This window comes from Hetaerina americana, unplaced genomic scaffold, assembly GCF_022747635.1.
Source record: "Hetaerina americana unplaced genomic scaffold, ioHetAmer1.1.p SCAF_2, whole genome shotgun sequence".
NCBI classification, from domain to species: Eukaryota; Metazoa; Arthropoda; class Insecta; order Odonata; family Calopterygidae; genus Hetaerina; species Hetaerina americana.
The window spans coordinates 29,171,563-29,199,288 of record NW_027286763.1 but is presented as its reverse complement, the minus strand read 5'-3'; the positions used below and the strand labels follow the sequence as shown (position 1 = coordinate 29,199,288).

Here is a 27,726-nt window from a genome sequence, read left to right as displayed (position 1 = left end):
CTCCCTTCTACTTGTTAAAAATTCTTTGCCTTGCGTAATTCTCTTTCCTATACCCATACTCTTGTACTTCTTACTCTAAAACACATCCAAGATAAGTAATAGATAATGTCAGGACTGAAAACTAAGCAATGCAATTTATTCCATGTACTTAATCGATTGCTGAGACGCTTTTTAGTAAGGATTGCCTACAATAAAAAATGCATCTTGTTAAAGACAAATAATAACAATGGCTAAAGATGCTTCTGAAATAATAGGAACACTTTTCAGTGAGTATATATTTCAGAAAGTATCTATGATCATTGTTTTTCACTGGAGAGAGAGGGCAAATTATGACCACAATATATTTTCTCACCGGCTGACACAATCCTTAAATGATCCAGAAATAGATATAAAATGTCACCATATGAATTAAACTGAGGATAAAAGAAAAAATGACCAAATCTCAAAGAAATAAATTTGTCCACAGCCAAAATATTAATATTTTAAACATGGTAGAGAACTATGGGTCGTGATAGTCCAGGTGTAGAGCGTTGGACTGCTGACCGGAGTGCTTGGGTTCGATTCCTGGGTAATCCTTTCTGTGCACCTGCAGCTTCACCCACGCTATGTGATTTTTTGGGTACCGGGTCTCAATGGGCAACCATAACCAGCACAGGGAAAGGAATTGGCCCCCCTACCATGATGTGTGAATTTCACTCATCAGGGTAGTAGTACTGGGTGAACTCCACTATCACCCACCAAACCGAGCTTTGGGTTGATTTCTGTGTTTATGGTAAAGAATTATGCCACCACTCAGAAAACATTTTGTTTAAAAAGCAAAGCATTTTAGTTGTCTCTCTTTCCCTTACAAAGGGAATATATTTTTTCTAAAAAAGAAAATAACAGGAAAATATAGTCTTTGTTTGGGCAGTAATTTTATACAGAGCAGTTATTTTTGAAGCAAAATATTACTATCTCTTCTCCTTAATCATAGTTCCCATATAGAGCTGCTTATTTTCTGTCTGAGCTTCTTTGGCCTAAAAACAAAAACTACCGCCATATGATAATATTCGATAGACACACATTCCAACACTTGATTTGAACATGGTAGAGCAATTCTTTGGTAAATTTAATTTCTACATATACTGTTTTACATAGTGAATTATTTCATTTGTATTTTTTTACTTAAAGAATAAATTTTTAGAGTATAAATAACAATGATTTACACACAAAAAACGGCCTCCACCAACATTTGTGTTTAAACTTCAAACAAAAACTCAAATATTGTGTTTTGAAAACGTTTGCATCTGGATTACAATTTGAAGCCATATCAAAATAATACCGGCAAGCTATTCTCTTCTAGAACTGCAGGGGCTTGTTGCCTCAATCCCAAATCAGTACCACTCTGAAAGCGAGATTAATTGAGAGGGGTGAGAGAAGAAGATATACATCACGGATCCGGTGCTTTGGGTTCAATAAAGCCCGACTTTCTACTCTCTGCCTTTGACAGATCTCCAGTCCAGCGACCTCTCGGCCTTCAAATGGGGCTCACGATTTTAATCGGTTCGTTCGTCCTGCTCCTCCACCGCGTGCGTGCCCCCTGCATCGCCTCGTGGATCTCATGTTCCGACTTCCCCTTAGTCTCCGGCACAAAGAAGGCCACAAACAACACCGCCAGGGCGCACACGATGGAGAAACCCCAGAAGGTCCCATCCGTGCCCAGGGATGAGGTGAGCCCCGTGAAGTTTTTGGTGACCACGAACGCGAGCATCCAGTTGACGGCGGCTGCCAGGGCCCCCGCCACCCCCTTGACGCTCGCTGGAAATAGCTCCCCCATCATGACCCACGGCAGCGGGCCCAGCCCAAGCGAGAAAGCCACTGCGAATGCGGCCAGGCTCACTAGCGGTAGCCAGCTGAGGCCCTGAACTACCCCCTGCTCGTCCGCCAATCGCTGCAGATGGAAGAAGGCCCCCAGGGCGCACAAGGATATCGCCCCGGCCAGGGAGGAGAGGCAGAGCAGAAAACGACGCCCGACCCTCTCGACCAGCACGGCCGCCAGGGCGGTGACCACGACACCCACAGCCCCCAGGACGGCGGCGCTGGATGCTGCTGAGAGACGAGCGTCAGCCAGCGCAAAGATACTCTCCGTGTAGAAGATGACGGCGTTCACCCCGGACAACTGTTGGAACACCATGAGCCCGAGGGTGACGAGGGCTGCCTTGCGGGTCACGGGGGAAGTGACGAGCTCCCTTAGCACGCCGACGGTGCCACTACCCCCGCGGTCCAGGGCCTCCTTGGCGGAAGCTGTGAGGTCGTGCTCCATGGAGGCCAACTCCCTCTCGACGGCGATGGGGTTGTCCACACCGCGGAGCCAGAGTAAGGATCGCACGGCCTCCTCGCGCCTGCCCCACGCCAGCAGATACTGGGGGGACTCGGGCATCCAAATGGCGCCCAGGAGGAACAGGGCGGAGACGGTCGCAGAGGAGACGGTCAGAGTGCCGTAGGAGGCGGAGAAGGCGCCCACGGCGTAGGAGAGCAGAATGCCCAAGGTGAGCATTAGCTGGAAGAAGGATCCCAGGGTTCCCCTGATGGAGCGCTCAGCTATCTCGCCCACGTAGATCGGTACGACTACGGAGACAGTACCGGTGGCCAGGCCGGCCAGAAACCTGGCGCTGTACAGGAAGTGGACGTTGGGCGCCACAGCCACGAGAAGCCAGGAGAAGAGGAAGGGCAGCGAGGTGGCGGTCAGAAGGCGCTTCCTGCCAATCTGGTCCGCGATGGGGCCCGCTGGGAGGGCCCCCAGGCAGGCGCCGAGAGTCAGTATGGACCCCACCCATGAGCTTTCGGCCGCCGTCAGATCCAGGCCGAAGATGTCATCTCCTGCCTTGGCCGAGGCCTTGAGGATGGGGAGAGCGGGGGAGGTCCAGGCGAGAGTGGTGCCGGCCGCCATGGCCCCGAAGGTTGCTGCGAGAGGATATAATGAATTAACTAAAAGTAGATTATTTTGCCTAATTGATGCCCTCAATGCATGTTGATACGTGGGCAAACATTAGAATCACGTGTTGTTAGTGAGTGGAGAAATAGCAAGAACTCACTTTACTGAAGTATAGCAAATTGACTTTTACGGAGCTACCGAAGTGTTCCCCATAGATCTTAATTTAAATTGAGATAAGCTAATTTTTCGCTCTTAATTAGTTTAATTTGAATGTCAGCAGGAAAGCTATTATAACGCTTTCATAAGCAAATGGAAAATTGAATGGAGAGTAAAAATAAAAGTATTTTGCACAGGAATGAAAAAGAATTAATATTTAATTTCACATATCCATACCATTCTGAATAAACGAATGCACAACTAACCCTTAGTTAAATGAACATGTTCTTATCGAAGGAGGACCACACAAAATGATTAGCACTCGAATGAAATAAGTCTCAGCCTCTATATTTTATTAATTTTTAGTGTACATGATGATTTGTAGGGAGCAAGTTACAGCCAAAAATTGCGATGGAAATGTGATCATAATTTTGTGGCGGAATATTTTATATGGAATTTCAGCACCGATAGCTTTAGAGCATTTTGCCAACTTAAAGCACAGTCGGCCACAGTTTCGTAATGTTGAAATCAATTAGGCACGGAGACAATTTTAATTTCAGAAAATAAATACTTGGTTATTCCACGTATATTTTTTATTAAACACAACCTGGGTTTCGACTTGCAGTATCATCATCAGGAGATGACTTTTTAAGTCGAAACCCGGGTCGTGTTTAATAAAAAATATACGTGGAATAACCAAGTATATATTTTCTGAAATGATTCGCTTCCACAAAGTGACGCCTGAAACCATTCTATGACAACTTTCATGATTTAGCTTTTCACTATGCGCGATCACCAAGTAATGATTCACATGGAGTATATCCAAGGGAATATTATCATTGTGATTTTATTTATGATTGTGATATTACTAGTGATTTGTAGATTCACAAACCAAGTTTTACGTATGATATATAGACGACATTCACGGAATCCTTTCGGTCGATTTCTTCCCCAACAATGCTTCCTCCCGAGACATTACAAGCCTATGCCATTAATGTTGATTATTTTGACTCCAACATAAACCGTTAATTCATTTGGAATGAGTTAAAATACTAGATTTTTTCAAAATTTAAACTGAATATGAGGCAACTTTAAGCATAAAATCTTTCAAATTTCATCATGGATTTTTTTTGATAATCACAGTCAGAGGTTGATATAATTAAATATCTTTTAAAATAGCAATCATCCTAGAAATTACGCTTTTAAAATTCCAGAGAGACGGTACACTGAACTCATCCAAAGGAATTGCTTGTGGCATCATTAATATATATATATATATATATATCTAATTTTTCCATTATAACTTGAAAGGCGCAAGTCCAAATCGAGATTATCACTTACGAGACAGAGCCGAATATAAGAACAAATTTTTTGCATTGAAAATGCCGTTCCTGAAACATGCCAAATTAGACTTTACGTTTATCTGAAGTGGCAAAAAAATTTGTCATTTTTGTCATGGATATAGCTGAGAAAACTGACCAAATCGAAAGAGATTTTGTTTAGGAGAAAGAGCACTAATTCAATCATAAGTCGCAAGTTCATTGATCTGTTACTCGCGATCGTGTCGCGTAATCACAGATCAGTGAACTTGTGGTTGTTTGGACTGATATTAGACCAAATAGAAATTGATAGAATAAGAAAAAAGTGTGCTCCGCTTGTTTGGCCATGATGAGAGAACGGATGATAGTCGAATAGCTAATGGACACGTCTGCGTATATGAGAGAAGGTGTGTATAGAAAACAAACGCGGTAACGATTGTACTCCTAGACTGAGAATTTTTCTTTCGTTTAATAAGAGGGCGCCTCTACGAAAATTGTGTGAAGCTGGCCAGCGTCGGGATGTCATTATGACTCTTATGCTTATCCCCTTGGGTAAAGAGCTTCAAATAATCAAGTCTGACAATTCAAAAATGACGATAAGGCAAAACACCACCCGAGGCGGTTCAAATTACACAATCACACGAGCAGGCTATCTCTATGGGGATGGAGGCGAGCGAGAGGAGGTCATCCGGCGAGGGAGGGGCGGGAGAACGGGAGACGCTTCTTCGGCAGAGGTGGCGTGTGGAAGCGGGGGGAGGGGGGAGAAGAAGAGATTCCAACGATCGCGCCACGAGTGACCCTGGCCCCGGGGGGCGCCAACTATCGCCCACACGCCTCTCCCCCAACCCCCCGGGGTCATCCATCTTCCCCTGTGGGGCCCTTTTCGAAACCGGGGTTGCTTTGATTAGCCGACGGCTAATCTCCCGCCAGTCGGGAAAGTGTCGAACATTGCCGTTTGGAATTCGGAATGCCCCGATCAAGACTGATTCGCTCTTTGAACATACATCATGAACATTTCATTACGAAAACGTTTAGACAAGAGATGCAGTGTTTTTTTCTACCTTGCCCAGGCGTAAGTTATTAGTTGAAAGAAAAAGTCGTGTTGAGAAATGTAGTGTGGTGGCATTGGGCTACTGACCGGAGCTACTGATTGTATGCTCAGGCTACAAATTCTTTACATCACCCGAAGTGAAACGTGCCCTTTGGTTTGTCACGACTTACTGAAACCCTGGAAGACGAGCCGTCCCAGCTTATTTCCCAAGTTATGATTGACAGTCACACGCCGTAGGTCTCAGTATGGCGTGAGTCTATCTCCTGTCAAATCAATTTAGGGTTAATTACGGTGGAAAATTCGATACTCCTTCTCATCGTTAGAAAATTTCACACCGATCACGCACTCAAATATCAGGTGGCATAATCATTAGCACAAAGCATCCCAACAGATGGAAGACGTTCTTCAATAACTCCACGGTAGATTTCAATAATACTTTTCATGACATCCTAAATCTTTTTAATGGCATTTTCTCGGATGAAGTGCTCATGGGAGAGAGATGAGACGACCATGGCTTTTGGCCATGTACTCGTACGTACCATATGATGAGAGCCATACCATTGCGATGTACAAAGCGAACGGTAACTACGGCCGTATGAATATAACGGGAAGAGTCCACCCCAGCCGTACTCTTTCTTATAAATGGGCAAAGGATGGGTGAGGGAAATTGGAGAAGATACAAGCAGTACATCAATAAAAATTATAAAAATAAATAATTAACTGAAAATAAAACCAATAATAAATAAAATGAAAAACTAAAAATAATTGAAATATTTAGATACCGCAAACGGTTAGAACAATGAAATGGAAGACTGCAAATAAATCACGTACTATTTAGCTTGGATATACTATACAGCATTGATCCTTGCTAGTCTCAAGCACTCAAACGCACGTAATAATATACAAATTAGAATAATAAAAATGAAAATCAATCACGCACTCTCTAGCTTGGATGTACTATGCAGCAGTGATCCTTGCTAGTCGCATACACTCCCACTCTATCAGGGCTTACGAGAGGTTTCCCTCTGCGTCAGGGGCCCACCAATCACACGTAGTGAAATAAAAAACGAACAATAATCGCGCACCTTCTAGCTCGGATGTGCTATATAGCATTGATCCTTGCTATTCACAAGCACTCACATTCAATCAGGGCTTAGGAGAGGTTCCCTCGGCGCCAGTGGCCCGTCAGTCACACGTAATATAAGATAATAAAAGCAACAAGAATCACGCACACTCTAGCTTGGATGTACTATGCAGCAGCAGTCCTCTTCAGGGAAGGATTCTTTCTCTGAAGAGGACTGCTTTGCAGTCGAAACACTTGTGTCAGCTTCTGGGCACTCCCCTTACCCTTCCGCAAAGTGCGAGTCACAGTACTAACGTCGGAAGAAATTCCACGGTAGACCTGTGAGTGAGTGAGTGAGTTTTGCAAGGGTTAAGGCGTCTTCGCATACCCAAGCAAGTGAGTGATTGGCGGGCCACTGCCGCAGAGGGAAACCTCTCGTAAGCCCCGATAGAGTGGGAGTGTATGCGACTAGCAAGGATCACTGCTGCATAGTACATCCAAGCTAGAGAGTGCGTGATTAATTTTCATTTTTATTATTCTAATTTTTATTTTATTACGTGTGTTTGAGTGCTTGAGACTAGCAAGGATCAATGCTGTATACAGGGTCGCACCCAAAAGTGGTAGGACTGATTTTCTCTGGCGCGAACGGAGCAGTGGAGGGGGGTCTGCCTGGCAGGGTAAGGTGGAGGGGGCTCTTAGCAACAGACCGACACTAACCTCAGTCACCTGCGGGCTGTCGTTGAGTGAGGACACCGTTTTTAGTGAAGCAAGTTTTTTGTCCGCGTCGAAAAACAAAATGAATCTGAATTTAGAGCAACTTTATTCCGTGAAGTTTTGTGCGAAACTCGGGAAGACGGCAACTGAGACCCTCGATATGATCAAGCAGGCTTATGGTGACACTGCTCTAGGCCGTTCCACAGTATTTGAGTGGCACAAGTTGTTTAAAGAGGGTAGGGAGCTCGCTGAAGACGACCATCGCTCCGGACGGCCGTCGACGGCAAGAACCGACACGAATGTGGACAGAGTGAGGACACTGCTGAACACAGACCGACGCTTAACCAGTGAAGAAATTGCAGACCAGTTGGGTCTGTCTGCATCCAACGTCCAACGCATTATTTCACAGGATTTGGCCATGCGCAAGGTGTGCGCCAAGATGGTGCCGAAAATTCTGCCATGGCGCGCTCGTCGTCAGACAGCTCCTGGCCAAATGCGGCGTTGCCACGTTGCCGCACCCGCCCTATTCTCCCGATCTGGCACCACCGGACTTCTTCTTCTTCCCCCTGATGAAAATACAGCTCAAGGGACGACGTTTTGACTCGATAAAGGCCGTTCAAGAGGCTTCGACGAGGGTCATCAACGGCATCCTCATAGAAAATTTCCAGCGGGCGTACGGGGAATGGGAGCAACGTTATACTAAATGCGTAGCAGCTCAAGGAGCATACTTTGAAGATTATTAAGTCGATGTAAGTATATCGTCAATAAAATTCTTGTAAAAAAATCAGTCCTACCATTTTTGGGTACCCTGTAGTATATCCAAGCTAGATAGTACGTGATTTATTTGCAGTCTTCCATTTCATTGTTCTAACCGTTTGCGGTATCTAAATATTTCAATTATTTTTAGTTTTTTATTTTATTTATTATTGGTTTTATTTTCAGTTAATTATTTATTGTTATAATTTTTATTGATGTACTGCTTGTATCTTCTCCAATTTCCCTCGCCCATCCTTTGCCCATTTAAAAGAGTACGGCTGGGATGGACTCTTCCCGTTATATCCATACCATTGCGGTTGCAGACGTGGCTAGATAGCGATAGCAGTGACAAACCTAGGCCCGATCCCAAAGCAATCATATCTCCCAAGCTGCATCACGGGTGGGGTTACGTATGTATTTCCAAAACAAGGCCTGCGTGAACGCGTGAGCATGGAAAGGGACAACTCGTATCGGTCATATTTTGCTATTGATACGAGGATGAAGCTCAAATAACTACGAGGAACTTTTGAAATTGAAAGAATAAAATTTTGATCCCTATTATTTCTTGTAGATTCAGAGATGAAGGAAGTAAGCCTGCGTAAAATATTAACACTGTTGCATACGAAATTACTGATCGCTCAAAAGGCATGGCTAGTGATAAGAATTTATACGATTTTTTACATTACACTAATGAGGAAAAGGTGGTTATAAACCTTAATAGGTGAAGGTTAATAACCGTAAAAAACTTACTATATTGAAACCGTGATTTGTAACGGTAATTCCATATGATATGTTAGTACCTGTAAGCTCATCTGTTTTCGTTTACGATAAAAAAGTAATATAGCTGCCTGTTATGGTAACAATATGTTTTCAAAAAGTTTGGCCAGAAGAAAAATAATACCATGAAATTCTACACAGATGTAAAATTTGGTTGAATAACTTTTTAAGGGCTTTTATTCCGCTTCCAGGGTTGTTAATGCAAAAAATTCAACATGCGAAAAATATAGATTCAGGTTGGCAAAATTCCGGTAATTCCAGATTCTTTTTACATATAATTCGATGCTTTACTTAAAAACTCTTGACTAAAAAACACGAAATTCAATTCGGATAGATATTGCTTTTGTTCTCATCTCACAATTGCTTGAGTTTGAAATTTTAAAACCAACATTTGACCCATAAGAAAGGACGGCGAGTTTATTCCTTCGATTATCTAAGTCAAGGTTTCGAAGGCTAGTTTTTACCAACGATATATATCAGAGCGTGTAAAAAAATTCCTTTTGGAATCTTTATCTCACGGTACGTTTTCGCGAGAAAATTGGTTTCACCCTGCTTACTCCTAGCATTATGCTGATTGAAAAATAAGCATCAAAATACGATTATGCACTCATTTACAATTCGAACGTGCTCCGCCTCTGAAATATAAGGAAAGGATTGTTGCGAGAATGGACAAAAGAGACATCCTCACCGAATATAGTGGCCAGATACTGCGGGAACTTCCACGTCACGCTGGAGTAGTCGACGGAGCCGTCTTCCATGAGGGCTGGAGTCAGGGCCGTACGACTGTTCTGATTCCGGAGTTTCTTGTCCGGGTGCTTCGACATGTTGAATATTTCTTAGCTGCTGGATCGGAAAACTTAAGGTAGGACGAAAAAAGAAAGAGAGTGAGAGCCACGTCAATCAAAGAAGACTGATTAATATTACTTCTGCCCAAATTCTAGAAAATTTTCTTGAGGAAATTCATCATTACAATGTTATTTTTAATGTGTACTGACAATTATATGTAAGCTAGGGAAATATAGTGGGAGAGCGAAGAATAGGCAAAAAAATAGGAAGGAGGGAGAATAGAATCGGGTTGAGGGAATCCGAAGAAGATGGGGAGAATGAGTTGAGGATAAATAGAGAGATGTGACCTATTGAAGGGTATGATAGAGGGGAGAGTGGTAGATAGAAGGGAAGAGGAATCGCAGAATATGCATAGGGTGGTGACAAGATGAGGGTGGAGGGTGGATGGGGGGTGGAGGGTGGATACGTGAGTATCCTGCGCCCCTGAAGAAATTAATTTGGAAATGAATAACTTGCATGATTATACCAACGGGCAGTGATCAATATATCACAAATAAATTCAGATTTCACCACTGACCAGCCTGAATGGCTGAAAAATAATCAAGGAATAATTCAACGTCCCCACTGCTAAAAGATCGCTTTCATTTATAAAAAAATGAAAATTCCGAGACCACGGACATTAGTAATATGTTTATTATTATTTTTTAGGTACACGGGGTAATTTAATTGAATGATTGCCCCTATCCTTTACCACGACAAACTGCTTTCCCATAGAAATGAAGATTTGTATAAATAGATTTTACTATCTCAGGAGACACGTAAATAATTTTTGAAAAATATTTAGTTGCAGTGAGAAAATTGTAATAGACGATATAATTTGACATCGGGAAAGTTCGCGTTTCCTTCCATAGCTTGGAGCTCGGATTGGTTCTTAAGTTTTGCATTGCGATAACATGAAAGGATTGGCACCCCCGGGGTGGAGCTTCCTCCCCTCTCTAAATTAAAGATTCATTATTTTCAGTAAAATAATGATGAATATGCCATTAGCATTTATCCATGTAAAATTTTTAGGAAATAAAATTTATACACTGAAGATATTTCCACGAAATAAACATTAAACTTGATAAACTCAGTGAAAATTAGTGCTTCGTAGATATTTCTGGGGAGAGTATTCGTGGGGTAACGCCAGACCGAAAACCCGAATTGATATTTTCCTGGAAGCCCGCATGTAACGCAGAGGAAAAATTAACCTTTCAACTTTGTGTGTGAACTTGACTCGCCGTAGAATCCAGCCGACCAAAGCAACACTTCAAAGTATGAGGCAATGACCTAGAACAGGTGGAGCCATACAATTGTTTTCTCAGTTTTTTGAATTGAAATGTCGTAGCAGCACAGAAATCAGAAGAATATATTGGCAAAAGAAGTGTTTGCATGAAGAAGGGATACAATGACAGGAATGCCGAGTAAATAGATTAAAAAATCGGCAAAATTCTTCGTTCTCTATGGATTTGAAATATGGTCTTTAAGGCGAGAAAATGAGCGCAGGTAGGATAGAGTCTTTTGAAATTTGTGAACGGAGAAAAATTGAGAATATATGTTGGACAGAGAGGAAGATTCAGAATCCGAAATACGGTGGGAAAAGGGAGGAAGTTAAATGACTAAATACGAGGAAGGCAGAAAAATTGGATGAAGGAGATATTGATAGATCTTAAGATGATGAAGGCCGTGATAGAAGGGAGATTGTTAAGTATGGGGAGTAGAGGAAGGAAGATAATATGCTGTTAAAAGTCAGGAAATTAGCAAAAGCAAAATAACTGGATAAGGTAATAATATAGGGCAGAAAAGAGGAAGTCCACACGAAATACAGTAGAACACAGTTACTAACGATCGCCTAACACCTCTCTTTGGTTACTACATTATGGAAAATGGACAGGAGGACAGCCTTATCCTCAAAAATTATATCACAAAAACCTTCACGTGATTATTGAAATTTTTAATATTAAAGTATTAAAAAAATCCGAGTAAAGGGTGAGAGGAAGCTACAAGAAAGCGAGTAGCGTTCGTGAAGCGATGTTAGGCACCCTTCCTAAAAAATTCTGTTTCCGGTTCAAACATTCAACTTTTAGGAACTGATTACTCAGAATAGCTTTGAAGGATAACCGCCAATTCAGTTAGAATATTTTGTACTCTACAAGAGTAGGAACGAATGAAAAGGTGCGCTTTGAAGGCATTATAGGAATAGAATATGTTTGATTGTATGGTGCCCAGCCCGTGAGGAAATTTACACATCTTAAAACCACCACAGCGGTACAGCACTGCTTAAACGGGACACATTTACGATCAGGTCGCCTTTTCCTATGTTTACGTGTGGAATCGCACGTCTATCACATTTATCTGTAGCTATTAGGAGAGGTGACCGATGGTCGAGAGCACTTTTGTCATCGGAAATAATTGGTGGATGTTAGCGGCCGGTATTTCTAAGGTACGAAGGAAGGGTCTGTCTGGAAGAGGAAGGTTTTTCATGGAAAGAGACTCAGAATAAGCAATATCCTACACTAAATGAAAGGTGCGGGCTGGTTAAACGGTTTTTAGCGTTCCATTGGATGGATGGAGGACTGAACCATAAGTGCTCTCTCGGAGGGATCGGGATGCTACTGAACACACCGCTGAAGTTCAAACCGGAGCCCTCCAGGTGGCAAGCCACAACGCTAACCAACAAACGGATCCCATCCGACTATTAACTCGTTTCGAGATTCATGTTTCGAGTGGGAAACTGCAAGATGTTCTGGTTCAGCGGTAGGAAATATTTTTTTCTGTCAGTGAACTTCTTAATGACTGTTGCACAGAAAACCGCATCGCATATATGATGATATATCGAACTCGCTGCTTTGCATCTAACTCGCATACGGCGCGAACGCTTCGTCTGGCTACCCTCTACGGAAGACTCACTTTTCACTGGCGACACGTATGAAGAAAGCACACAGTCCCGCTGTCTGTCCTGGTGCATCCGCCGCCGGCGAACTCAGTGGGAGAGGCGTCGGTCCGCAGGCCGTTGATATGCACTCGTTCCACACACCACGAGCACCGCCCCCTCTCCTGACCTCATCCGTGCCCAGTCAAAAGTGCCCTCTGGGTAGAGGGGGGGCAGGGAAAGGGTCATCAGACTAGGGTCATCGCGCAGCAACCTCGCGGGGAGGGGATGGACCATCGGCAGTCAATCGTCTATACAAGTATTTTGCCGTTGGCCTCCACGGCTGATAGAATAAGCCTCTCACCATTTCTCCGTAGATTTCCTCATTTTATTAAACCGGTATGAATTAATCATTAAAATCATACACAAGAATTTATCCACGGTCAGAATTATTATTATTATTATGGGCAATATACTGGTTAATGTAGGTTTTTAATGGACATAAGCTACCAAACAGTACGGCGACAATTCCCTTATCCTTAACAAAATATAACCTGGCATCCAGCCTTACAGTAGGTCCCTCTGAGATTCTGCGTACCTACTACCACCCTTCATTCCGTTTAACATCCATCAAAACCGTCTGAATCCATTTTCCCTCCCTCCATTTTTTCTCCCAACAATCCTCTCTACTTCTCCACCGCACTTAGTGATTCCTCCTCAGTTTTCTATAAGTTCACTTCACTTTTTCAATCCTTCTCCACATCCACATTTCTATCTATGCCTATCAACCTGCTTTTGAAATTGAGTTCATTCCTGCGCATTTAAAAGAATAAGGTAGTAATTAGACACCTATGGATTTTTAAAACCACATATTAAATAATCCCAATTAAATTTTCAGACACGAATCTATGATCAGAGATCACCATCATTTTCATACCAAGGGATCTAAGAGTAGGTGAGTCAGCGCAAGCTATGAGGCATTGGAAGAAGGCGCGCGTTTTACAGCCTGAAATCGGTCTTGCGGACACCGATGAATTATTTTGCGGGAGCGATGTCGGTCTCCATACAGGCAACCTCGTCCAAGGACGACACCAAAGATTTCCTGCGACGATTGCCTGCCACTGCGCCTTCCATTCAGGAGTCCTTCAAACGCCTACAGTAATATTTAAGGACCTGCTTTAAAGACCACGCAGCATGACTTAGAACCGAAGACAGTCACAGAAGATGATGTGGCCAGCCGGCGATGAACCGCAGCCAAGAACAAAAGACGCACGGAGGAAGCGAAAACACATTGCTCAGGTTATTATCGAGTAAGAATAAATATCGCTGATTTACTTGGGAAATTAGTTTATGTCATATTGGACTAATTTTGAGGGATTTATCAGAGAGCACGGGCGACTGGTATTCACTGGAAACGGCCGTGCCGGTTAAGAGCCTGATTTTATTTACTGTGGGCCTTATATCGTCCACCTTTTCAATGTTAATCTATCATGCTGCAGTGATACGAGTACCACTGTAGCATTTGAGCTAAAACTTGGCAGAGTCTTATTTAATGCTCGTGCATTTATATCGTTTTCTTTCGTCATATTAAGCATGACAGGAGTTTATAAAAGTACATAAAATTATGAGTTCTCCTGTTACGCCCTTACCGTGGTTGAAAATCAAAATATTTTGACACCGCTTGAAAGAGTTAAAATATAAATGATCAACATCGACATCTATTTGCTACCCTGCAAGCCACCGCTGGGGTGTGTGGTAGAGGTGACTAAATACCAAGCATGTAACATCAAAAATTAAGTTTTTATTAATTTTAATTATAATAAACGTAAAATAATTGAAATGATATACATTATGATAACTACAGATACATTCTCTACGGTATCTAGGTGTGATATACGTAGGACTTCTCTAGAAAGTCTCTATGCATGAGAGACGAGTTTTTAGCAACAATAAGAGCAATAACTAAGAGTAGATGAAATTGTGACTATAGGCTAGGCCGCTTAGAATGAAAAAATGATTCCCTAATCTTCCGTGAAAAAAATCACATATTAAATCTATCAGCTCTGCACTTGATGTTTTCTACCGTGGTACGAAGTGGCTAATTAAACATTCTCAATATCATCTATAGCGATAAAGGAGGGCTCTGATTTGTGGAAACTGACGACATTGTAAAATAATAAAAATTGTAATTTTCCTCGTCTATTTATCCCAGTCAAGAAATTACATATCACCTACCACTTACAGTTCAGGATGGTCCCATAGCAAGCAAATGTGATCCCAATTAAATTTCCAAACCCAAAATTACTTACTTTGAGTGTCGTCCGAATGCGTTTTTAATCCACAGTGTTCACATGCAGCACCCTTCTTGTGCAAAGCTTTGTCATGTGCAATTCCTCGTGCAAAATTTAACCAACGCGTATCATGATCATGATATCCCTACAGCATAAAAATGTCACGCACCTTCTCACGCCGATCTTCCAAAATCATGTCGTGCACTTCTTCCCTGATTTACGGCGAAGCTGCACTTTTCGGTCACCCTTCACATGAATTATCTTGGAGCCTTTCAAGGCAAGGGAATACTCTTCCTACCACTCTATGCGGACCCTCAATCCACCTCTCGCTTCTGAGCAGTCTGAGACGTACAGGTTGCGAAAAAGTCTCCTATCTATTAATATATCCAATCCATTAATATTTTCTGCAATACATTAATTAATTCTACCCGAGTTATTCTATCAAACACCTTTTCAAAATCTAAGAAGCGGACAAATACATCCTGATTATATTCTACATATTACATCAAATTAAAAAAAGCAGATACTATCTTCTCTCATTATTTCTCACTTTGATTATGGCGACATAGCGTATCAAGACCTTTAAAACGAGCTGTCTGTGTAACCCCAAGGGGCAATTAACTCACGCATATACTTCATTTACAATTTGAAAATTGCAGATTTCATTACAGAATATTTAAAAAAATAAACTTGCTATTTCTGGAATCTCGTGGGAAATTCCACGTGCTGTCCTCACTCCATCAAATACTAAATTATTAACCCCATTATAAATAATGCACCTTCTCTCCCATCACTCGAGCGCGCACTTCATAAATCCCTAATATCCCAGTAAACCTTCCAGTAAAAACTTTGCAGCAAACAGAATTCGAGATCCTTCCTTTTTCTTTCGCTGGAGCATCATACTTTGTATTGGCGTTTGGATATATAATCAGGAATATTGTTTTACAAGTATCGTTTGCATGTATTGGTATCAGTATGTCGTATAGTATGTGCATGTATTGTAGGTGTGTATGTTGTATATATTTTGTTATAGCTAACGATTGAACTAGGAAGCTAATGAATTGTGTTGCTGTATGTTAGTCCTAAGATATTGTATGTATTAATTTTATTGCTACTTATGCATAATTTGTGAAATTTATCTTCCCTTCTTACTTCCCGATAGTTATTTAACCTTCTTGTATAGCGCACCAATTTCACCCTTACTCTGCAAACTTTCCGTATCCTCTCACTCTGTCTTCCTTCACGCTTCCTTTGCTTTATTTTTTCCCCCGTCTCAATTTATCATTTAACTCTTTGTGCTTCCTTCTACCTAACTCTGTATTTACTGAGAACAACTTTAAAAACTTTCATTTACTTCTCTCAACTATCTAATCATCTCCATAATGCATGGTTTCCTTGTCCTTTTCCTATTAACAGTTCCTATAGTATATATTGCGGCTTTCGATATCCCTTTTTTGATATATTCCCATTTTTTTAAATTTCCATTTCAGAAGATGCTTATTGGCGCCCTCGACCTCACTCCCCTAACTGTGATGAATTATTTTTTTAGATGATCCAGGGAAATTGAATCGAAGGGGGAAATTTGAGTTTTTTTTACGCTACCATTCTTGCTGGCTGTCGACCTTCTGTCATCCCCCGCCCAGTCTCGTAGTAGCCCCTCATAATCAAGCACTGTATCCTCCGCTATCTTGCTTTTCCATGGCCTTCACGCACTATATAATAAGGCTCAGTACAAAAAAAAACGTTCGGGTTGATTACTACAGTGGTGGGAGGCATCGACAGGCCAACATGGTCCCTTACGGCAAATTGCCGCACATCGCGAATATAACGCTCTGGGTTTGCCGACCCGGGCCGCCGCGATGGACAGAGGGGAAGAGATCCCCTCCAGCGTGCCACATCTCCTCGCTCCAATTATTACGTGGAGGCCTTGTGCCCGGATGACCTCTCTCCCTCCCCCAATATTCCCTTCACGATGCTACCGCCCCGAGGGCGCCCGCCGGCGTGATTCACTACCCCTCCGCCGGCAACCTACAGGTTGCAGGCGCCAAGCCCCGTCCCACCCGCCTCGACAGCGGCGCCCTCCGCGCCATCGCGCCACGCTCGGACTTCGCCCCCGATCATCCCACTCTCGCTCGCGTCCTCCGGGGCTCTCCTCTCGGCACTCGCCAGCGGGGCGCAAAAATCAAGTGACGCCGTCGTTGCATCGCGCGCCCGGCGAGTGACGGAGGAACGGGCGTGAGAACGACGCACGTGGCACCCTTATCCTGTCGCGATCCACCTCGTGACGTGGGGGCACCGCCGCCGGAATCCCTCAGCCTGGGGAGTGGGTGTTTGCGTCATCATCATGCCATTCGGCTGTTTGCTACGCGAACAAACCACAGCGTATCCACAGTCACTGCTGGTAAACACGTTATTGTTCGTAGATGTAGATGGAACAGAAGTTGGGCATTCCACATGACAATTATGCGAATAAGTTAAGCCGAGTGTGGTAGTCAACCGCAGATGGGTATATCCACTGGTTTTCCGTGAATATTAATAATAAAATTGGCGTTAGTTATACTTAATGAATGAACTTCCGCCCGCCTCTCTTATCCTAGCTGATTTAAACATCCTCTGAAAACATTCTTAAATAAAATAAAGAACTCAGAATTTCCCAAACTGTAATGTAGGCATGTAATAGTTCGGCACCTTTTTTATCTGCAGTAGATTTCGTATAATCAAACCATAAGGACCTGTAAATTGATCTTTAGGTTTGAGAAACGGGCCCCAGTCTGGCATGGTTGCAGAGCTACGCAAAAATCAAAATTTGCTTCGTCATCGCGGGTTATCAATTGGTTTGACGCCAGCTCTCCAAACAATTCTGTTCCCAGCTCATTCCCTCAGAGCTCCTTGTGCTGACATTTGTTATTATTTGCTTCTCGTAGTTCATCCCTGGCCCTCCTCTGTAATTATTCCCCTCCGTGTTCCTTTCAATACTTGTCTTCGACAAGCAATTATGCCTCAGGGCATGACCAATCCATTTTTCTCTTCTTCATTAACATTGTCCTTCAGAGGCTCCAGTCTCTTCACAATCACTCCTTGGGTTGCCTACGTACCCCTTCAATTGCTGAACTGCCCTCCTCTTTTCTTTTGAGCCTTCTTCTGTGGCGCCACATTTCAGTCCTTTCCAATCTTCTTTTCTTTTCTCAATTGCTGTTCATATCGCCCAAGTCTAATGCCCGTAGAAAAGTGGACTTAATTTGTACTCTCAACGAATTGCTTCCTCATGTCAATGCTGTTACCGTTTGCCGTTGCTTTTCGGATGGAAAGGCTTGATTTTTATTCAAATTCTGCTTACCTCTTGCTTCAGGACCGGTGATTCTGGTACCCAATCACAATGCAATCTGTATTAAGCGGTCAGCCATTATTCAAGAGCGGTTCATAATAAAGAATGGCCATTTGAAAAAGAATGGCTTCGTTACAACCGTATAATTTTGATATATTTTACTATCATTGCGTTTTACTGAGAATCATTTTTACCGTTTACAAGTATCCAAAAGGTGAGGAAATTACTTTTTCATGGGATACCCATCGCATTTGCGACAAACGTTACATTTATTTATTAATTCACCAGGATATTGATACAAGGAAAAGGGCATCAGCAAACCTCTAGAGCATCGGCCCAGCAAGTTGAAAGATCTGTGGTTCAAGTCCCGTTCAAGGATATATTTTTTCACTTGTGATGTGCTCGATTCCTCATTCCTCACCTATCCTCTATAAACACAGTAATCAACCCGAAGGTCGGTTTAGTAGGTGATGGTAGAGTTCACCCAGTATGAAGCCTGACGGCGTGTGAAATTCACACATCAGGGTAGGGGGGCCAGTTCCTTTCCCTGTGCCGGTTATGGTTTCCCAGAACGACCTGGTACCCGAAAAATCACATAGCTTATATCTATCGGTTAAGGTAGGTTTTGGATGGACCCAAAATATCTTGCCTCTCCCAACAAAACACAACCCAACCTCCAAATCTACAACAAGCCCCTCTTCATCTCTGTGTACCTCCTTCCACCCTTCATCCCGTCCAACATCCCTTTCCTGCTCCTGCCCCTTCCTAATTTGCCTAGTATTCTCTTTTATATCACAGTCTTCAACATCCATCTGCGGATCAATAGGCCCTTCATTCATTTCTCCTGCCTCCTTAGGATTTATCCCAACAAACCCCTCTCCTCGCCTGCCATACCTCGCACTTCCTCATTTGTTTTCATTTCGGCCCATTTCAACGTCTCCATCCTTCTCCACGCCCACATTTCAAAATCCTCCAATCCGCGTCTATCATCCTGCTTCAGTGACCTTTTTACCGCACCGTTCATAACTACTCTCCATATCTAAGTTTTGACGAGCCTTTTCTTAGCATCCTTAATGAACGTCTCTGTCATCAATTCCCTCCTCCTTGTGAAAGCTTCTTTGAGTAGTGAAATTCTTCTCCTTACGTCCCTACTACTTCGACCGTTTTTGTCCATAACACTTCTAAGATACGTAAGCTGTTCTACCTGCTCTTGCTTTGGCCCCCATATTTCAATGCTTAGCCTAGCCTTTCTGGAAAATCGCATAACCTTTGTTTTATTAATATTTATTCTAATCCCATATCTATCAGACTGAATTTCTAATTTTCCGGCCCCGGTGGTGGCGAGGTAACGTCCTCGTCTGCCAATCCAGAGGTGGCGGGTTCCAATCCCGCCTAGGTGGTTTTTCCTCCACCAAGGGCTTGGGTGTTTGTAGTTGGCAAATTGTTGTATCAATGTTCATATTCCGATGTAAAGGTCGAAGTGCTGTTTTCGGGCTAATGCAAAATAAATAAATGAGTCAATTCACTCGGCAATGCTTGCAACTCCTTGGCTGACTGACAAACTAGAGCTTGGTCGTCAGCAAACCATTTCTTTCCTACCTCCAGTTCTCCCCATGCCTCTTTAATAATTACCTCCACATATACTCGTGCGTTGAACAGCAACGGTGATAATGAGCAACTCTGCCTTACACCTCTTCCTAACACTACCCATCCGGACTCCCCGTTCCCCACTCGCACCTGAGCAGTCTGAGACATGGACAGGTTGCGGGTTAGCCCCCTGTCCCTCCAATCTATTCCTATTTCCTGCAATATACTCATTAGCTTTTCCCAATTCCCTCAATGAAACGCCTTTATGGAATCTACAAAACAGGCAAATATGTCCTGACTATATTCTATATTCCCCCGATTATTCATCTCATTACCGTAGCCAACAAAAATATAGAGAAAACTCTTAAAAAAGGACCCTCACACGTACCCCGAAATTTTCGTTGACAAGACAACCTCCATTTACGGAAAGAAGGAACTCAAGAGAAAGTTTAGAGAGGAGAGAGAAGTTGGATGGAAGGGGAAGGTGGGGATAGGCTTTGGAGAGGAAGAGTTGGGAGGGGAAGTCTTTGAAGTAAGGGATTGATATGGAAGGTTTTTGAGAGCGTGGGGACAATACAAATATCTGGAGGTTGGTATAATGAATGTCTGATTTTGTTCTCTGGCTCAATCCGGGAATCGATGAGCCAAGTATAAGCCTGTTCTAATGTTTTGAGATTGAGTGTGGGATCGTGGGGTGGGACGGTAAAGCATTTATTAAAGGGAGTGTTCGGAGTCTTGTTTTGGGATTTGGGGCATCCCAAAAACAGGGAAGAATTCTTACACGAGGCACGGTGGCTATTGGCCCTAATATTTAGGGGTCCCTGTCCAATAAAGAAGGTAGGCTATGGTTGGTCAGCAGATAAACTATTTTACTGGGGGTACAGGGAATTGGTGGGAGAGAGGTAAAAAGCGGGTAGGAGAGGGGTGGGATTCGGGTTTTGATGAAAGGACATGTTTTTCATATTCGTGTATTTCTGGGCATTGAAGTGTCTTTGGAATGGGGCGGTGATTCAATAAGCCGATTGGTTGATTTGATGATATCTGATAAGTTAGCAAGGCGTCAGAATGTAACGGAAGGATACTTAGAAACAAGGCTCGTGGTGGATTTGTGGTTCTTGAGGATAGGTTAGAGGTTTTTTAGGATGGATCTCAGAGACTCTATGTTAGAGAAGTATGCGGTACAAAGAAGGTGGGTGGAGGAACCCCACCTTCTTTCAATATTTACCGTCAAGGCGACTTTTTGGGGACCACGTGACCGGCCTAGTCGTTCTCTGTTTATTAGAAGTCACCATTTCGGGAACACCAATTCTTCTTCCTTTGCAAAGCTAAGGAATGTCGATATCAAAATCTTTGATTGTGTTTCAGTTGTCGCGTTGACTAACATTCTGCACAGAATTTCGTGACCACCATAATTATTGAAAAGTATTTTAAATCAGCAAATAGAAATTTAAGTGGAAAATTATGCAAGTAATCAAACATTACTATGAGCAGAGAATAAAAAACTGAACCCTGAGAAGTGGTGCATGGATTATTGATCATAAATGAAAATAATAGTAAATTGCCCTCATCATCAGTCTTTCAATCGCAATTTTGATTAATGCACTCTCCTCAATTAAGTGTTAACTCTTTAACCACCTGATAGCCATTCTGTTTTACGCTTATCTTAATTTGCCCTACATACTTGTCTCTTAGTCTTACTCGCGCAATATTTCCCTCAATTTTCCCTCCTATTTTGTTTCGATATGCTTCGACCAATGGTACTTCAAGGTGTGTCCAGTCCATCTAGTTCTCCTTTTCCGTAGAGTCATGCATGTGACCCCATTCTGTGCTTCTCTCGGTCTTCTGCTCTTTTCATACATCCTCGTTTCTCTTTCTGTCTATCCATTTAATCATCTGCAGCCTCTTCCAGCACCATGTCTCAACGGCTTATATTCATTGTTGGTTCACTTTTCTAATATTTCACGCCTCTGAACCGTAAAGTGCCATACTCCGTACCATCATTTTGGCGAACCTTGTTGTGTTTGCCATGTTCAAAGAGAGTTGTGCGTAGCGGGAACTCCTCCGAGTTTCCTGGAGACCTGAGGAGGAGGCTGACAAAATCCGAAGAGATGCGAGGAGTAAGGGTTAAGGGTATAGGTAGTTGGATCCGTCCCCTCCGCGTGGTGATATCCCACCGACGTGCACATCCACAAGTAGCAGTCGGACGAAGTATGATGAAGAACGCTGTCTCCGCATTTAATTGTGACGAGCCCTGAGGTGCGCAGTTGTGCAGGAAATCCACTGCGCCGTTTTCAATTGACGTCAGCATCCGTGACGTGACTTCGAAACGGGTGCCTCCGAACAATCCAAGCAAGGGCGTCGGTGTGTGTTTGTTTACCCGGCGCTGCGGCAGCAACTGCGCACTATGACGACTCGTTTTTATGTGTTGACGCAGTCATCTAGACATCGCCTCATTTGCTTATATACAAGTTTTTTTCAAAAGTCTAACGAAGGCAACTGATAGATAAGACCCCGCCGATCAGGAGCTGGCCAAGGAATCTTTTGACTCTACACTCGTCTTGGGCAAATGGCATAAAACCTCATAACAGGCACGTGGAAATGAAAAATGCGACGCCATGTTGATGCCCTCATTGAATGCATTCCTTTATTCACAACGGATCCTTGAATATTTACCGCGAATACTGCACGCAATTGAATTAAAATTTTCTTTCTTTCTAGTCGCGGATATTGCACCTTAGAAGCATGATCAGATAAGGCACGTGTTATTTTCCGGGAAAGAATGTTTTAATATCGCAGATGCACTTCAATCATCGTCCGATATCCGCACAAAAAAGAACTTTCAACCACCCAAAGTTTGGTCAGATAGATGTTTGAAAGTATACCTGTATAAGTCCTACGGTGTTATAAATGTATACATTAAGGGTACGCGAGCCAGTGCCACCCCTGAACTTACCCTGAAGGCTATCGTTCCCATTTTATCACACGTGATACATTTAGCTAGGAGTGTCGAGGGTGGGTGTCTCCAGTATTAGACGCCGGATTGCTGAAATCAAAACCCAGTGATTTCATTTGATTTTCCTGTTTCTTTTACTTAGGCTGCATGGAGCAACACTATCTCCTCTTCTCCAAGTCCAGGACTAATATGTTACCATATTGATAACTATTTAACGAGCCAAAGAAAAAAAAACAGGAAATATTTCAATATTTAAGCCGAATAATTATGGTGGAATTTTCACACAAAAAGCGTACGAAAAATATTATAAAGATTTTTAGTTCTACAAGTTGAAAATATTGTTGATATAAAATTTGAAAAAAATTTAAAATAAAGAAAGGAGCATGAATGATGTATATTCACTTGAGCTCGCCGTATTCTGATTGCATATTTGATTTTTCGCGAAATAAGTCTTAATTTTATTCAATACTAAAAAGCGAATACTGCGTTAACTTCTTAAACATAGGTTTATACTTAAATTTTCATGCTGCCTGCCTGGTGTTGAGCACCCTACCACACCCTGTCACATACCCTAGCAGTGGTTTTCAGGGTACCATTTAGAATTAGAGGTCCATTTAAACGGGCTCGGAAGTCTTCCGTGATGCCGCATCCTTGATTTCTCTTGGGTAGCCGTTATATTGTCTTATACGATATTAGCTAGGCTGGAAACTGCTGAGAAATCTAGGCATTCCAGGAACTCATTTGGGATCAATCGTAATTAAATCCGAAACTGCAATCCCAGATGATCCCGAGATAGAATTTCCGAATTCGATAGAAAGAACCCGGAATCGAGTTTCTTTTCGTCAAAAGTTATATAAATACATAAATAAGCAGCTATGTGCCCGGCTTCCCGCGAATAAGTTATTCTCTGCTAAGCATGGACGTACTCAGGCCTAGCCATATGCAGATACTTTTCACACAAAAATTGCCATAACCATTGGCAAAAATTTAAGTAAAGTAAATAGCCCATGCCTGCACTCAACAGGGTCGCACCCAAAAGTGGTAGGACTGATTTTCTCTGGCGCGAAAAGAGCGGTGGAGGGGGGTATGCCTGGCAGGGTAAGGTGGATGGGGCTCTTAGCAACAGAACGACACTCACCTCAGTCGCCTGCGGGCTGTCGTTGAGTGAGGACACCGTATTAGTAAAGCAAGTTTTTTGTCCGCGTCGAAAAACAAAATGAATCTGAATTTAGAGCAACTTTATTCCGTGAAGTTTTGTGCGAAACTCGGGAAGACGGCAACTGAGACCCTCGATATGATCAAGCAGGCTTATGGTGACACTGCTCTAGGCCGTTCCACAGTATTTGAGTGGCACAAGTTGTTTAAAGAGGGTAGGGAGCTCGCTGAAGACGACCATCGCTCCGGACGGCCGTCGACGGCAAGAACCGACACAAATGTGGACAGAGTGAGGACACTGCTGAACACAGACCGACGCTTAACCAGTGAAGAAATTGCAGACCAGTTGGGTCTGTCTGCATCCAACGTCCAACGCATTATTTCACAGGATTTGGCCATGCGCAAGGTGTGCGCCAAGATGGTGCCGAAAATTCTGCCATGGCGCGCTCGTCGTCAGACAGCTCCTGGCCAAATGCGGCGTTGCCACGTTGCCGCACCCGCCCTATTCTCCCGATCTGGCACCACCGGACTTCTTCTTCTTCCCCCTGATGAAAATACAGCTCAAGGGACGACGTTTTGACTCGATAAAGGCCGTTCAAGAGGCTTCGACGAGGGTCATCAACGGCATCCTCATAGAAAATTTCCACCGGGCGTACGGGGAATGGGAGCAACGTTATACTAAGTGTGTAGCAGCTCAAGAAGCATACTTTGAAGATTATTAAGTCGATGTAAGTATATCGTCAATAAAATTCTTGTAAAAAAATCAGTCCTACCACATTAGGGTGCGACCCTGTACTAAACTTATATCCACGTGCCAGCCATCAAAACAGTCCACACAGAGTTAAAATCAAGTTTTTCATAGATTAGAGATGGGAAGATATGTACAATATTTTCATCCACACCTACATATTACCCCGCAAGCCGCCGCAAGGGCGTGTGGTGGGGAGTGCTAGGTCACCACCTGTAAAAGGGTTTAGCCACGTCAAAATCAACACATCCTTGCAAACCTATACCCACAACGGCATCTACGTACATTCATGCAAAAACCCTTTCAACTTACATGTATGCAAATACATATATCATCAACTAACATTCAATTGCAGCTTAGAATGCAGCAAAAAGTGTATCCAATAACGTGCAAGCTAGAATTTGAAAAGTAGGGTCAGACCCTGTAAGACAGGGTCACACCCTGCAAATCCCAATATTTTATATGCTCATTATCTCAATAGTTTCAGCCTCAACTTTGTGGAAGTTCATTTTAATAAATGAAAAAGAAAAACTTTGTTCCAATCCACCACTTTATTTCAGGTACGACTAGTTTCGACGCTACGGCGTCATCCTCAGGTACAAAGTTTAAAGTCACAATCATTGTATATATACCCTCTTCAAGAAAGGGTGGGGAAGTTGTGGGAAGAGGGGGCGGGGAGGGGAGTACGGGGGTAGGTACGAAGGCATGTGGGAGAGGGTAGGAAAAACCAGGAAAAGCGTTAGTGAGCGGGGGGGATTGGAAGGTGGGTTAAGAAAGGGGAAAATTTATACCGACCAATGAAATTTTCCCCTTTCTTAACCCACCATTGGTCGGTATAAATTTTCCCCTTTCTTAACCCACCTTCCAATCCCCCCCGCTCATTAATGCTTTTCCTGGTTTTTCCTACCCTCTCCCACATTCCTTCGTACCTACCCCCGTACTCCCCTCCCCGCCCCCTCTTCCCACAACTCCCCCACCCTTTCTTGAAGAGGGTATATATACAATGATTGTGACTTTAAACTTTGTACCTGAGGATGACGCCGTAGCGTCGAAACTAGTCGTACCTGAAATAAAGTGGTGGATTGGAACAAAGTTTTTCTTTTTCATTTATTTTATATGCTTGCCCGCAGATTTTACGAATGTCCCAGTTAAGTCATTAGTGATTGTAAAACCTAGGTGTTTTACCGTATAAATTACTTCTAGGCCAACTCCAGCTAATTTTTAAACTAATCCAGTTGATCTTTTTAAGAAATTTACCACCGAACATTTATTAAGGTTTAATGAAAATCCCCATTTTGAACACCATTTAGCAACGAATTCAAATCATAAGCTAGAATTAAAGGATCCTTATCCCCAGATATCTCCCGATAAATCACCGTGTCACCCTCGAGGATTCCAATCTTACTTTTCAATTTCCGGTACAAATCGTCAACAAAATTCAAGAAAAGCAACGGCCCGATTACACTTCCCTGAGGTATCCCCGAGGTCACTCGTAAATTCTCAGAACTAGCGCCGTCAAGGACTACCCTCTGTTCCCGCTCCGAAAGGAAGTCTTCAACCCAATTCAATTTATAGCGTCCTTGTTTGTACCTGCGAACTTCATTTTATGAATAAGGGTACCATGGGAAACCTTGTCAAATACCCTTTGAAAATCCAAAAAGATCACATCCGCTTGCCTGTCACTTTCACCCGATAAAAGTACGAGGGTCATCCGGAAAGTAGTACCCGTTCGTGAAATAAAGACACAAAAGTAAATATTAACAAACATAAAAAATTTTATTTGAAAGAGGATACTTTAAACTACTTCTCAACATAATCTCCAAGCAAATTAAGGCATTTGTCATAACGTGTGACAAGTTTCTGTATTCCTGCTGCATAGTCCTTCGCCGCCAGCTCATTGAGATACGCGAGGGACCCATCTTGCACAAATTTTTGCATAATGCAGATGGTGTTTAACAATTTCATGAACAATTGTTCGAGAAACATTGGGAAAATGCTCACAGATGTCATCAATTGTGACGCGCCGATCGTTCCTCACGAATTCGTCAACTGAGCTCACCAGTTGGTCTGTAATGACAGACGGTCTCCCCGGACGCTCATCGTCGTGTGTGTTCCCCCTCCCCATGTTGAAGTTGCGACACCACCGCCGAACAGACGACTCGTCCATTACATTGTCTCCATACACCTCCTTTAATTGGCGATGAATATCACATGGGCGAACGTTTCTTGCATTGAGGAATTTAATCACTGCCCTCACTTCACAACTGGCGGCGTTCTCAATTTTTTTAAACATTGTAAACAATCACAGAAACAACACAGGCAATGCTAGCGTCACGCAACTTGGCTCAGAGAAGGCAGACAAGCCACTGAAGCTATCTGACCTCGTCCAGCGGCTACTCGCGTCGTCAGCACTTCATGCGGCACGAACGGGTACTACTTTCCGGATGACCCTCGTAAGTCAAGTGTGAATAATCCTTATTGGGTCTCGCATGAGCGGGTTTTGCCCAAATCTTTGTTGATTGTTACTTAAAAAGGTAATGTTATCAAGGTATCTCATTATGGAACTGATAATTATTTACCCCAAAATTTTGCAGCACATAGATGATAGGAGAAACTGTCCTGTAATTACTGGGGTCACTTTTAAAAATGGGCGTTATTTGCAGGATTTTCCAATGCCTAGGGACTTGGCACTGAGTGAGGAATTTGTAAAATATAACTTCGAGATACGGGGCGACGTTAGGAGCTAAAATGTTTTAACAACCTAGCTGTTATATTTTTGGAATCCGAGGATACACATATTCCCTGATGTAAAAGCGGGTGAGGGTAATGGGAAGAGTAATTCTCTACACCAAGAAAAAACGACATTAAAAATTGTATCGCCGAGGAAGTGGCTATATTCGGCGAATACATATTCGCCGTACTTCCACGGCCGATTCACCGAAAGAGCTGCATGTGATACGTACACGTATGATGATGCACTAACATAATTTAATCTGCAAGTACCTATAGATCTTCGTACATTCGAGGTCGATGAGGAAAAGTTAGCGGCGTTTAGGTTTCAAAACATGAATGTCGAAATATTGAGAGTATGGTATCATTAGAATGTTGTGGCGAAGTTAAGAGGGCAGGAGGAAGATGCCAAGGGAAGGAAGGAGTAGGAGAGCAAAGGTTACGAGGAGAACGAAACTTTGAAGAACGCGATGGGAAAAACAACATAATA

The 27,726-nt window shown here is 42.9% G+C and overlaps 1 protein-coding gene across 1 annotated transcript; it reads right to left on the bottom strand.

The window, feature by feature from the left end:
• Positions 1 to 440: 440 nt before the first annotated feature.
• LOC139687430 (facilitated trehalose transporter Tret1-like) lies at positions 441 to 12,594 on the bottom strand. Its single transcript, XM_071584571.1, has 3 exons — positions 12,486 to 12,594; positions 9,439 to 9,606; positions 441 to 2,943 (listed from the first exon to the last, which is right to left on the bottom strand). The coding sequence occupies exons 2-3, from the start codon at positions 9,572 to 9,574 to the stop codon at positions 1,517 to 1,519; spliced, it is 1,563 nt and encodes a 520-aa protein (XP_071440672.1). The 5' UTR covers positions 9,575 to 9,606; positions 12,486 to 12,594; the 3' UTR covers positions 441 to 1,516.
• Positions 12,595 to 27,726: the final 15,132 nt, after the last annotated feature.